The sequence below is a fragment of the Lichtheimia ornata genome (genome assembly GCF_029851405.1).
Source record: "Lichtheimia ornata isolate CBS 291.66 chromosome Unknown scaffold00028, whole genome shotgun sequence".
NCBI lineage: Eukaryota > Fungi > Mucoromycota > Mucoromycetes > Mucorales > Lichtheimiaceae > Lichtheimia > Lichtheimia ornata.
Genome location: NW_026695348.1, coordinates 253,201 through 264,708, shown reverse-complemented (window position 1 = coordinate 264,708; position 11,508 = coordinate 253,201). Strand labels below are relative to the sequence as shown.

General features: G+C 43.6%; 3 protein-coding genes across 3 annotated transcripts; 1 reads left to right on the top strand and 2 right to left on the bottom strand.

The window, feature by feature from the left end:
• Positions 1 to 959: 959 nt before the first annotated feature.
• On the bottom strand, positions 960 to 3,057 carry O0I10_006428 (uncharacterized protein; the record flags this gene model as incomplete). Its single annotated transcript, XM_058486456.1, has 8 exons — positions 960 to 1,015; positions 1,081 to 1,486; positions 1,570 to 1,658; positions 1,728 to 1,794; positions 1,863 to 1,972; positions 2,070 to 2,195; positions 2,255 to 2,428; positions 2,502 to 3,057. 8 exons carry the CDS (start codon positions 3,055 to 3,057, stop codon positions 960 to 962), a joined length of 1,584 nt encoding a protein of 527 aa, XP_058342813.1.
• Positions 3,058 to 4,711: 1,654 nt separating this feature from the next.
• Positions 4,712 to 5,128, bottom strand: O0I10_006427 (uncharacterized protein; the record flags this gene model as incomplete). Its single annotated transcript, XM_058486455.1, has 1 exon — positions 4,712 to 5,128. The coding sequence occupies one exon, from the start codon at positions 5,126 to 5,128 to the stop codon at positions 4,712 to 4,714; it is 417 nt and encodes a 138-aa protein (XP_058342812.1).
• A 498-nt stretch (positions 5,129 to 5,626) lies between these two features.
• On the top strand, positions 5,627 to 11,439 carry O0I10_006426 (uncharacterized protein; the record flags this gene model as incomplete). The annotated part of the gene is made up of 16 exons (XM_058486454.1): positions 5,627 to 5,671; positions 5,774 to 5,817; positions 5,875 to 6,190; positions 6,250 to 6,594; positions 6,663 to 7,271; positions 7,325 to 7,585; positions 7,642 to 7,790; positions 7,850 to 8,673; positions 8,733 to 9,288; positions 9,392 to 9,801; positions 9,874 to 10,358; positions 10,425 to 10,637; positions 10,698 to 10,766; positions 10,829 to 11,128; positions 11,197 to 11,247; positions 11,326 to 11,439. 16 exons carry the CDS (start codon positions 5,627 to 5,629, stop codon positions 11,437 to 11,439), a joined length of 4,791 nt encoding a protein of 1,596 aa, XP_058342811.1.
• Positions 11,440 to 11,508: the final 69 nt, after the last annotated feature.

The window sequence follows — 11,508 nt, the reverse complement described above, 5'->3', positions numbered from 1 at the left end:
TGCCAGCATTGTGGGGAAATCGTTGTGGATTTTTTCGGGTGACACAGCAATGGCATGCTCCGAGAACTAAAACCAACTAGTAGTGTGGGGAAAATGCATGGTGAACGTGAAAAAGACAACGTCAGGTGTATTGCCTCAAACATTATCAAGGTGCTTTCTTGATCATTTTACCCTAATCCATACACTCACCATTGCCTTGAAAACGACGAGGTGCTTTTTGTTGTGTCACTTTTAAACGATTCCAGCGTCTACGTACTACATCCAACAAGACAGTAGACCTTCTTTGAAGACGTTGAAGTTGCAGCTTTTGCAAAAATGGGACCGAGGATGGGCGCCCTGGCCATTTTATCAGCTCATGTACGAGCTCTGAACGTAGTATGTGTATCGCACTAGCCATTTTGAGCGGACAATGAATACATCCCATTCATAACGCATATCCAAATAATACCATTGTCACGCCACTCCTTTGATCCATTCTCTATAGTAAAACATAGCAATACATACAAGGAATAATGAACGTGTAATTATGCAACTATAAAGTGAATATCTGGAAGGGAAGTTATGGTTATCCCACCATCCATACCACTATCTAATAAGATGCGTTGCTTGTTTTATGAAAAGGATATATAAAATAATGGGTTTTTCTTATGACTGGTAACTACGGATAAAGATTAACAAGTACAACGGAAAGAAACAGCATGAGCCACGCCACACAGTAACATGCTCGAGTAAGAATGCAAAGATTATAGGAGTGGGAGTGGTAGGAGGAGGAGGAGATGGTGAAGATTAGGAAGCAGGGTAATATATGTGTGTGTGATTGTGTGTGATGGACTACATCATATAAAGAAGCTGCAAACGGATGTAAATGTCGGAAGGAGGAGGAGGAGGAGAGAGTTTGTGTGAGCGTGTTTGAGGGAGAAGAGGGAAATCACAATAACAAGAACGAAAAAGGACAAATCTCAAAGGCCTGTCAAATCCATTTCCGAATCAGAATCGCCTTCATGATAAACGGTAACTACAGCACGTGTCCATTGAGTCACTCGATATTTTCGTGTGTATGCACATATCATTGTAACTTACTCGAATCAAATTTGCGAAAAGGATCACCATCTCCCTTGCCATAGGTTACCATGACATTATCAGAATCGAGATCCAAGCTCATACTCTCGGGAGGCATCTTTCGAAAGTTGATGGCATCGATACCATTGGGTTTTTGTATCAGTGGAATAATGGGAGGAACACAATTGCGTAGCAAGGCAAAGTTGACGTTTTTGAAAAAGGGATGTGCCTTGACGTCAGAAGCACCCGCACGTGATCCAAGACGACGATTCTCATCCTTGACAAGTAACTTGCGGATAAAACTTTTGCAGTTGCTGGATAATGTCACCTTGTAAGGCGCTGGTTGTTCGAGAAAGACAGGATCAAAGTGCATGATTTTTGAAAACGTCTCATTCCGATTGGATCCTTTGAATGGCGTCGTACCATACTATTAAGAAAAAAAAGATTAACGCCCATCATACACATATATGCACTGATGCAGGTCCTCTCCCCCCACAACCCAATCCATACCAGCATCTCAAATGTAAGGATTCCCAAAGTCCACCAATCCACAGTACTTGAATGACCACAACCTTTGATCACTTCAGGGGCAATATATTCTAAAAACGTGTGAAGGTTAGCTTTCTTTCTTTCTTGGTGGGCGCGAAAGTTGATGCTTCTATACATACCTTCGGTGCCAACAAAGCTGTTGGTTCTCAGATTGCTCACACAACTTTTGGTATCAATGGCAGGTGGCTGACAAGTTAATCATGTCGTTAGTATAGCCTGAATAGAAAAGGATAAAGAGAGACTCAAAAACCAACCGTATAAGGTGAGTTGGACTTGACGACGCATGGTTTGCCAGGAGGATGCGATCCCTTGCTTAGGTCAAAGTCCGTCAGCATAATATGACCACTTTGGTGTAGTAGAATATCTGTACAGGGAATAGATTAGATGCACAGGGCGCCATTAGTAGGTTGTCCTCTCTCACACACAAACACACACACACACACACACACACAACGACTTACTCTCAGGCTTAAGATCACGGTAAATGTGGCCCTGCAGATGTAAATATTCCAAAGCAGCAGTGACTTCGGCAGCATAGAAACGTGCACCATCCTCATTCAAACATTTGCCCGGACGAAGTTGTAATGCTATCGATCCATTTGTCAAATAGGCTGTCATTTTGTGTTTGTGAAGGCGTCAAGTTTACCTCGGAAGAATTCACCACCCATACAATATTCCATGACGAAATAAAGATAATCTTGACTTTGAAAAGAGTGATACAAGGTCACAATGAAAGGGTGATTGGCTGTTGAAAGGATTTCTTGTTCTGCGAGTGCTCGTTTAATCTTGTTGCGCTTGATCATTTCTCGTTTGGATAATACTAAATACAAAGAAGCGTCGTCAATCGACCTCGTTCGTTTGTTGTTGCTGTTGTTAACGTAATAAGCCTTTACCTTTCATTGCATATAACCGATCTGATCCCTTTTGTCGCACCATGTAAACTTTACCCACATCACCCTTTCCTAGCATGCGAATCTTTGTGAAACTAGAGGGCCCGACTTCGACCTTTTTCACCTTGATGCTGCTACTCGAATACGTACGGCGGCATGATCTGAGTCGTTCCAATGCTGGCACTGATATGACGGATCCGTTAGCACTGGTGGCTCCTGTTGAATGTAATCGGAGGCTGTGGAAGCTGCCTTGTTGTTGTTGCTGCTGTTGTTTGGTCATATTCAATAGTTTGGCGTTGGGTGCAGACGCTATTCGACGCACTGTTTTCTCGCTACCGAAAGAACTTGCCGAAGTGAACCACGAGTTGCTTTTGAGTCCTTTTTGTACTGAGGCGTCTGAAAAGTCGTTGGGGACAGCAAATGAAACTGGCTCTGGAGTTGCATGACCATGTTCGAAAGGTGAAATGCCCTTTAAAGGTGTGGCCGTATAAGAACGAGGAGGTGCAGCAATCGCCATTTCGACATTGTCGTGCTCACTAAACCCCTCAGCAACGGTCATTGAGAAGGGTGATGGGTGGGTAACGCACAGTTGGGGAAAACGGAGAGCAGCGGAGGAGAAAGGAAAGAAGGAAAGAGACGCAGCAGCAGCACCAGCACTCACTCTCACCAACAAAATTTGGGATGCAACTTTCTTTCTTTGCACAAACACCCTTTTTTCTTTATTAAAGTCATTGTTTTTTCCTGTCATTTTATATACAGTACGCTTTTATAGGTCCCTTTTCTGTTCCTTGAAATCATATCATTACGTCGGTTTCTACTAGAAACATACCCAATGCCATGCTTTCTTTCTTTATGACCGTGCGCGCCCCACTATCGGCCTCTCTTATGCAAAAATCACAGGAACCGGAGAAGATCAGCTAGCTACCTTTGATACAAGCATCCCTTCTTGTTCCTAATTAGACCGATAACAAATTAGTAAATCGGATAATTCAACACTTTTGGTCGTCCACGATTACCAGATCCAAGGTGTCAAAGTGAATAAAGCCATAAAATGAGTAATGTTGCCATTGTCTCATCCACTCCCTTTATTATCTGCATGTTGAGGCACGAGATGCTGTGCTTCATACTAGTAGCTTTCCGCATTATTGATCGTGCTATTGGTATCTCAAGTCTACAATGAAAGGTGTATTCTCAGATCTTTTTTATAGATGGCGTTATACCAGTAGTCGTATCTTGGGTTGCAGAGGTATACGATGCCCTTATAGTTATCCTAGGTCTATAGTGTTATTGGCCATAAAAGCTGTTATCGAATCGAATACAAATATTGCATCGTTGAAGCGGACTAAGAAGAACAAAGATGACGCTGAATGAATTATCGGGCTTTGTTAGCATGTACATCTTGTCAAAGGCGTTACGCCAATGTCGATATCAAACGCACTCCATCATAGCAGCTACTATGTAGCTACGACAAGCTTCACATTACATGATTACCTGGATTGATTATGTACCCCCTTCCCATATCACAATGATGAAGAACGCAAACAATGAAAGACCACAACAAAGATCATCATCAGCTCTCCTCCATAGGCTTCATTTCAACCGCAACAAGTACCTACATAAACTTGGGTTTTGGCAATGTCATCCATCAAAAGATATGATGATAGCATCTTCTTTTTATATTCATGGTAAGCGTATGAAAATCTTTGCATGCAAAAGGAGAGAAAACCTTTGTACGTCATAGAGCATGTGCTGTTTAAACGGTTCACAGGCTGGCAAAGTGACTCATGAGCTGGTAAAATGGCCCAGGAGTCGAAGATTGGTGGGATGCCACACCATGATCAAGTATGAGTGTCATGCATAAATCGGCAACAGTATCCAAATTAGGACAGGTGGCAACATCCTTCAAAACGTCAGCCTATTGCCATGCACATTGCTATGTAAATGCGGTGTCCTTTCATATCATCGCCCACTTATTGCTCCGTATCCCCGTTGCAGAAACGACTTGTCATTGTTAGGCTACCCTTTATGCGCTACTTTACCAGCACCATGATCGTACTTTTGTAAGCAAAGACAAGAAGAAAAGTGATAACAATAGTAGACAAAGGTTTATTTTGAAGCACTTGATTAGCTATGATGGTGATCCATGTGCTACCAAGCAAATTAGGTTGATGGCGTAGTAGTGTACACAAATAAAGTACATCAGTGGACTAATGTCAATACCGCTGTAGCTGTGGCTGTGGCTGTGGAGGTGGTGGTGGTGGTGGATGGTGCGATGTTGTGGGAGGAGGAGGTGGATAGGATACATCATTCACAGCTGCTGGTGGGTTGACTTGAGAATGTGGATAATATAGATCACCTGGTGGTTTTGTTGAAGTGATTTGCTGTATCATTTGTAATTGCTTTTCGTTTTCTTGTCGTAAACGTCTTCGCATGCCAATGATGCTTCGAACAATATACCAAGTGATGAGAATAAAACCTAGTGCACCTAATACAATGACAATGGCAATACGGCCGTCTTTACTCAACCAGCTGGTAGAGTCATGTTCATAATGGTTTTCATTGATATGCCATCCATTGGGAGAAGTCATTTGTGGAAAAGTAGTATCATCTGCTGATGAAGAAGATGCCATCGTTTCATAGAATGAATCGCAACAACAAAAAAAAGGGGGGTGGAGGTGCGAAAGAGAAGGGAAGAAGAAGAAGAGAAAAAACGATGGCACTGAGAATGGTGGATCCAACAGATCAAAACACAACTGCATTAGTCGCATGCATGTCACTAAGAAACGCGTTCGTCGTTATGGCTGCATGAGGTTTATAGCGTCCCGAATTCCACGGTAGGGTAGCACAAGAAAAGAACATCAGGGATAAGAATGATCACGGAATGACGACAATGGATCATTGTTGTTCATAAGCAGAGTGCTCTCACAGCCACCCCACCCACACCAGGCACACGAATAAATGGAATTGGGTCGTTGGAACGTTTCAAGTGTTACAAGTAGCCATGTCGTTCTCCGCAACAACCCTTTGTGTGTCTTGCCTCCTTTTGCCCTCTTTCACTCTCATACCTTTCTCTCTCTCTTTCTCTTTTTCTTCCTTTTAATTTGCTTGCAAGTGGGTCACGACCTTTAATGAAATTCGCTTCGCAATTCTGTGGCTGTACGGCGGATACCAATGTAATGGACATTCTCATACACACACACCATGCGACCCTGACACGAGACATGGAGCTATCAAGAAACTGATCCTCTACTCTTTTTTTCTCTTGTGTCTTGTAGTACGATCCTCGTAATCTGCGACTCGACCCTTGCACCCGCGAGACGTGAGTTTGTCAACATTGCCGAGTGCTGTTCCTGACACTTGCACAAAAATGTCGCAGATCGCTCGACGCCGTTATGCCGCTTACTTTTCTGGTGCTTTCTTTGGCGTTCAACATATATCGACACTATCAAAATTGGCGGTCGGCAAGGCATCGTTTAGATCCCTATTGCCTTCGATTACCAACGACCAAGGATGCGGCTTTACTTAGGCGTAGTTTGGTGTTGCTCGTATTGATTCTTCTCGAGATAAGCTGCTGGGCGTTTCTCTTTGCTTGGCGCTTAGAGAGTGCTATTCTGGAACGTGGCCAGGGATCAAGCAAATGCGGCACGTCGTTGTATCAGGTTGTGGATCCTGGGATAGCTTTAATACCCCGAGTAAGTTTCATAGTAACACGACAACAGGGATTCAAATATCTTATATATATGGCTCCTAGTTTTATATGCTCATCTTGGTCATCAAATCATTCACTACACCTGCCGACCCAGTATCACCATCCAAATTCACGCTTTACAACCCGCATTTCCTTGTATTTTACACTCTTGCTTCGACATCAGCTATCGTTCGTGCCTTTTCGTATTTTGTCACCAATTCAGACGATGATTGGATCATTTCAGCTACAACAGAAAAGTCGTTTGCTGTCGTCGACCTTGCCATTTGTATTACAGTTTGGTTAATATGTGCTACAACTCCCGGTGAATTGGATCAAGGGGAATTATTGGATATCGATGATGCTGAAGATGGGATCCTTGTGCTTCATGATGGTCGCGTGGTACGGAGTGTAAGTGTCAACAACACCCATGAAGGGATGAAGGGATCAAGGTTTTTTAATCTTGTCTATATGATCAGGGACGTATCTTGAGCCTGGAAGCAAGTGCATCACCATTATCATCTGTCACTTTCAGCTGGATGAATAGCCTTTTGTATGCAGGATTCAAAAAACCATTGGATAGTGAACAATTATGGGCTTTACCATTTCGACAGCGCGCACAAGAGAACTACCGCCATTTTCGATCCATGCTTGATTCCAAAAGCCTCATGATGCGTATCTATCGAGCCAATCGCAAATCCATCCACTTGCAATTCATCACTGCTGTCGCTGCTGTTGTATTACACTATTCGAATCCATTCTTCCTTTACAAGTTGTTGACCTATATTGAGAATCCTGACGACTATCCACCACAAACAGGCTATCTTTATTGTGCCACCATCTTTATTTGCAATGTGATCAGTACTTTGGTGGCATCGCAAACACTCTTATGGGGACGTCGTTGGCACGTTACAATGACCAACATGCTCAATTCCGAGATTTATGCACACACCTTGAAGCTGAGTGGATCCAATGCGAGGGCCGTTGACATGGAGCACGATGATATCGAAGATGATATTCAACAAAAGCAAGCGAGCTTGATGAGCCATGATACAGAACGTCTTGCTGAATTGGCATCTTATTTACATGTAAGTTGCTGAACACGATCATGATTTCATATGCTAACATGTTTCATGCATAGATATTCTATACTTGTCCTTTGGAAATCTTTGCTGGCGTCGCATTTTTGTATTACATCCTTGGCAACGCTCTTCTCGCTGGTCTCGTTGTTATGGTTGTCGCATTACCATCCACCCATTATATCAGCCGCAAGCTTGTCAATGTGCAGCAGCAGTTATCAGAGGCCAAATCATGGCGTATTCGATTAGTAAAGGAGCTATTGGAATTCATCAAGGCGACAAAGTACATGGCATGGGAAAGAAAATGGGAACAAGTCATTACGGTAAAGGATGATATCATTTATTGGCATCGGGTGCGATACTCATGATCATCTTTTAGAATGCGCGTGACGATGAACTTGTCAAGCTTATCAAGCTTTACACCCAAAACACCATCCTCACTTTGATTTGGTTTGCAACTCCCGTCTTTGTTACCACGATATCGTTTGCTTGGTACACGTTGGTTGAACATCATCGATTGGATCCAAGGCAAGTACCCAGGCATAAAAATTTGTGTGGTGCTATATCCCTAACATGGATCTTTATAGCACTGCGTTTGTAAGCATTGTGTTGTTTGGCATGCTTCGGGACCCGTTGAATGTGATGCCACAGGCGGTGATGGCGTACAATGACGCAAAGGTCAGCTTGGGACATATCAACGCGTTCTTGACTTCTGGTGACAAGCGCGATTCTGATTCCGATTCTAGCCACGCACCGGATAATCAGCAACAGCAGTATTGTGAACAACAAAATCGACAACCGGCTAGACCTTATATCGAACAAATTGAAGCTGGTTTCAAAGTGGGAATGTTCCAATGGCAATCAACTACCGCCACTTCAGCAGCAGCAGCAGCAGCAACAACAGAACCCGCCGCCCATCATGATAAGCATGGCAACAATACTCCTCCTCCTCATGTTGTGACACCTACAGCAACAGCAGCCGATGGCCATTCATCATCATCACTATTATTGCCTTTTGTATTGCACGTTCCTGATTTGATCTTCCCTGGTGGCAAAATATCAATGATTGTTGGTCAACGCAACAGTGGCAAGACAAGCCTTCTTTGTGCTTTATTGGGAGAGATGCCATCGGTTACCGGAACCGCCTTCCTTCCGTCCCGATATCTGACACCAGACACAAACTTTATCCGTGATCAAGTCAATGCATCTTTGTTTGTGTACCGCACGGCTTATGTGTCACAAATACCTTGGATCCAGCATGGCACTGTACGAGAAAACATTCTTTTCTTTGAGACGTGGGATGATACACGATACCGCACGCTTTTACATGAATGTGATTTGCTCAAGGACTTGTCTCTTCTTGAGAATGGTGACCTTACCCTTATTGGCGAAGGAGGAGCTGCCATTTCAGGTAAAGTGGGAGGATGTGTGTATGTACCTTTTGGGATTATTCGCTGACAGCTTTATTAGAAAGCTTGAAACAAAAGATATCATTGGCACGTGCGGTGTACTCAAGAGCCAAGACAGTGTTGATTGATGATATTTTCACCAACTTTGATACGCATACGGCTGCCTATCTACGTGATAAATGCATCCTCGGTGAGCTGATGAAGGATCGGACCATTATCCTGGTAGCGAGTCATCCCAATCTTTGGTTACGGCATGTTCAATTGTTGGTGAAAATGGAACATGGCAAGGCGACTTTGATGGAAATCCAAGGCGATGAGAACTTTCTCAACGACAACACCATGAAGGAACCAGGCGATATGGAAATTGCCAATGATGATCGTATCGATGCCCTCTTTGAGATTGAAAATGCCTTTGCGGATGACAGTGTTTATGACGAAGGATCGGTGATGCGAGAATCTATTCGTGCAGCCGATGATGATATGCATGATGATGAAGCCAAGTCAAGAGATATTGCGTATGCGACCTATTTTGCAGCATGTGGCGGATGGCAGTTTTGGATGTCGGCAATCGCGTTTACCATTTTAGCTCGGCTTTGCAGCATCTCGGAAAGCTTTTGGTTAAAGGAAGGTAGCACACACACATACACACACACATGCGAGATATGTGGGGGATGACACGCACACACACACACACAATACATTGGGGTTGGGGTCAACTAGGCTAACATGCCATCGGTTCATTTTACAGATATGGTCAACGGCGGATGAACAAGAACCCAATGAGACATGGTGGACAACGAATCGATACATTGCAATGTATTTGACGTTATGCCTTTTTACCGTGGCGTGTAACTTTATTCGTACCGTGGTGCAGTATCGAGGATCATTACGCGCCTCCAATCGACTATTCTTGGCATTATTGAGATCCGTATGCCGAGCCCCTGTACAATTCTTTGACAACACATCATCGGGACAAATCATGAGCCGGTTTAGCAAGGATATTGAAACAGTGGATTCGAGTATTGGATGGCATGTCAACTTTTTGCTGCAAACGGTCTTTGGTGTTGCTGGCGTGGTGATCACGATTGGCGTCATTCTCCCTGAATTTTATGTTGCTTGTGTCTTTGCCGGTAAGGGAGAGGAATGAATGTAGGGTGGGAAAAAGAAGAAGAATCAAAGACTCAAGCGTTTTATTCATATAGCATTATGCTATTATTACATTGGTGCTGTCTACATACGTACATCAAGAGAACTCAAGAAGCTCAATGCAAGCAGTCGTCTACCCATCTACTGCCTTTATTCGGATACATTGAGCGGACTCAGCACCATCAGAGCATATCATGAACAACGAGCCATGATGAGGAAGATGTTTCAACTATTGGATGAAAACATGCGAGCCTTTTACACATTGTGGACCACCAATCGATGGCTATTTGTACGCGTTGAACTTGTGGGATCCTTGCTATCGCTCTTTATTGGCGTCCTTTTGATCTACAAAAAGATTAATGCAGGCTTGGCCGGCATCGCGCTTACTTTTGCAACAAGTCTACTCGAGTATATTTATTGGTTGATGCGGCAATCAACTACGGTGGATATGCATTTTGAGTCGATTGAAAGGATCAACGAATATGTTGGGATGGCATGTGAACCACCAGGGATTGTAGAAGGTTCTCGCCCACCAGCAGCAGTAAGTGACAAGCTACAGACTTGGTTACATGTAACTGACCCGGGTCTATGTTTCTTTCCCCAACAGTGGCCAGCATCTGCAGGCATTCAGGTGCGCGACTTGACTGTTTCTCAAGATGATGAGGATGTTCTCAAGCATGTTTCATTCAATGTGCTACCTGGAGAAAAAGTGGCACTTGTTGGTAGAGCTGGGGCCGAGAAACACGCTCTCTTGGCAAGTATCTTTCAATTTATGGAAACACGGGGATCGATCAAAATCGATGGCGTAAACATTGCTTGGGTAAGTCTGGTTTTTTCCCTTTTTCCCTCGTTGACAGGCTAACCATATCGTCATTGCTAGATCGGAGTCGAAGATTTACGCTCACGTATCACTTTTGTCACCAAAGATGGCATCGTATGCAATGGCACGGTAAGAAGGTTGTAAATGGGGCAAAGAATGAAAGCACTCATGATGATGATGATCCTTTTTAGATACGTAGCAATTTGGACCCATTTGGTGAATACGATGACTATGAGTTATGGCAAGCATTACATCGCGTCCATTTGGCAGCATCACCATCATCGCCTTCGGCAAAGAATATACCCAGTTTTGTGGTTCATGATCTTGACATGGATAGCAAGACGCTGACTGTGGGACACCGACAATTGCTATGCATAGCACGAGCACTGCTGCGCGACTGTACACGGTTCATTGCTTTTGAAGAGGCTCAATTGACTCCTGAAGAAGAAAATAGTGTCCATGCCATTATTCAAGAAGAGTTTTCAGAATCGGTAACAAGATGAAAAGCTATGCAAACATAGACGCAATGCAACTAACACACAGACGTTTGTGGCTCTAGACCATGTTGGTAATACCTCATCGGCTACAAAGTGTGCACCGTTATGATCGCGTAAGTAGTCGGGCCGTTTGGGTGGGTGGGGGGGAGATGCAAAATGACATACTCATGCTCACTATTATTATTCTATAGGTGATGGTCTTTGATCAGGGTGCATTGATTGAATACGATAGCCCAAGTGACCTTGTCGAGAATAGTCAAAGCTTGTTACGATCATTGATGGAACGTGCTGGTGTTCTGGACTAAAATATATTTATATACAACGTATGCATTACAACATGTTGGTCATGGCATCGGTTGATTATGACGCATCGG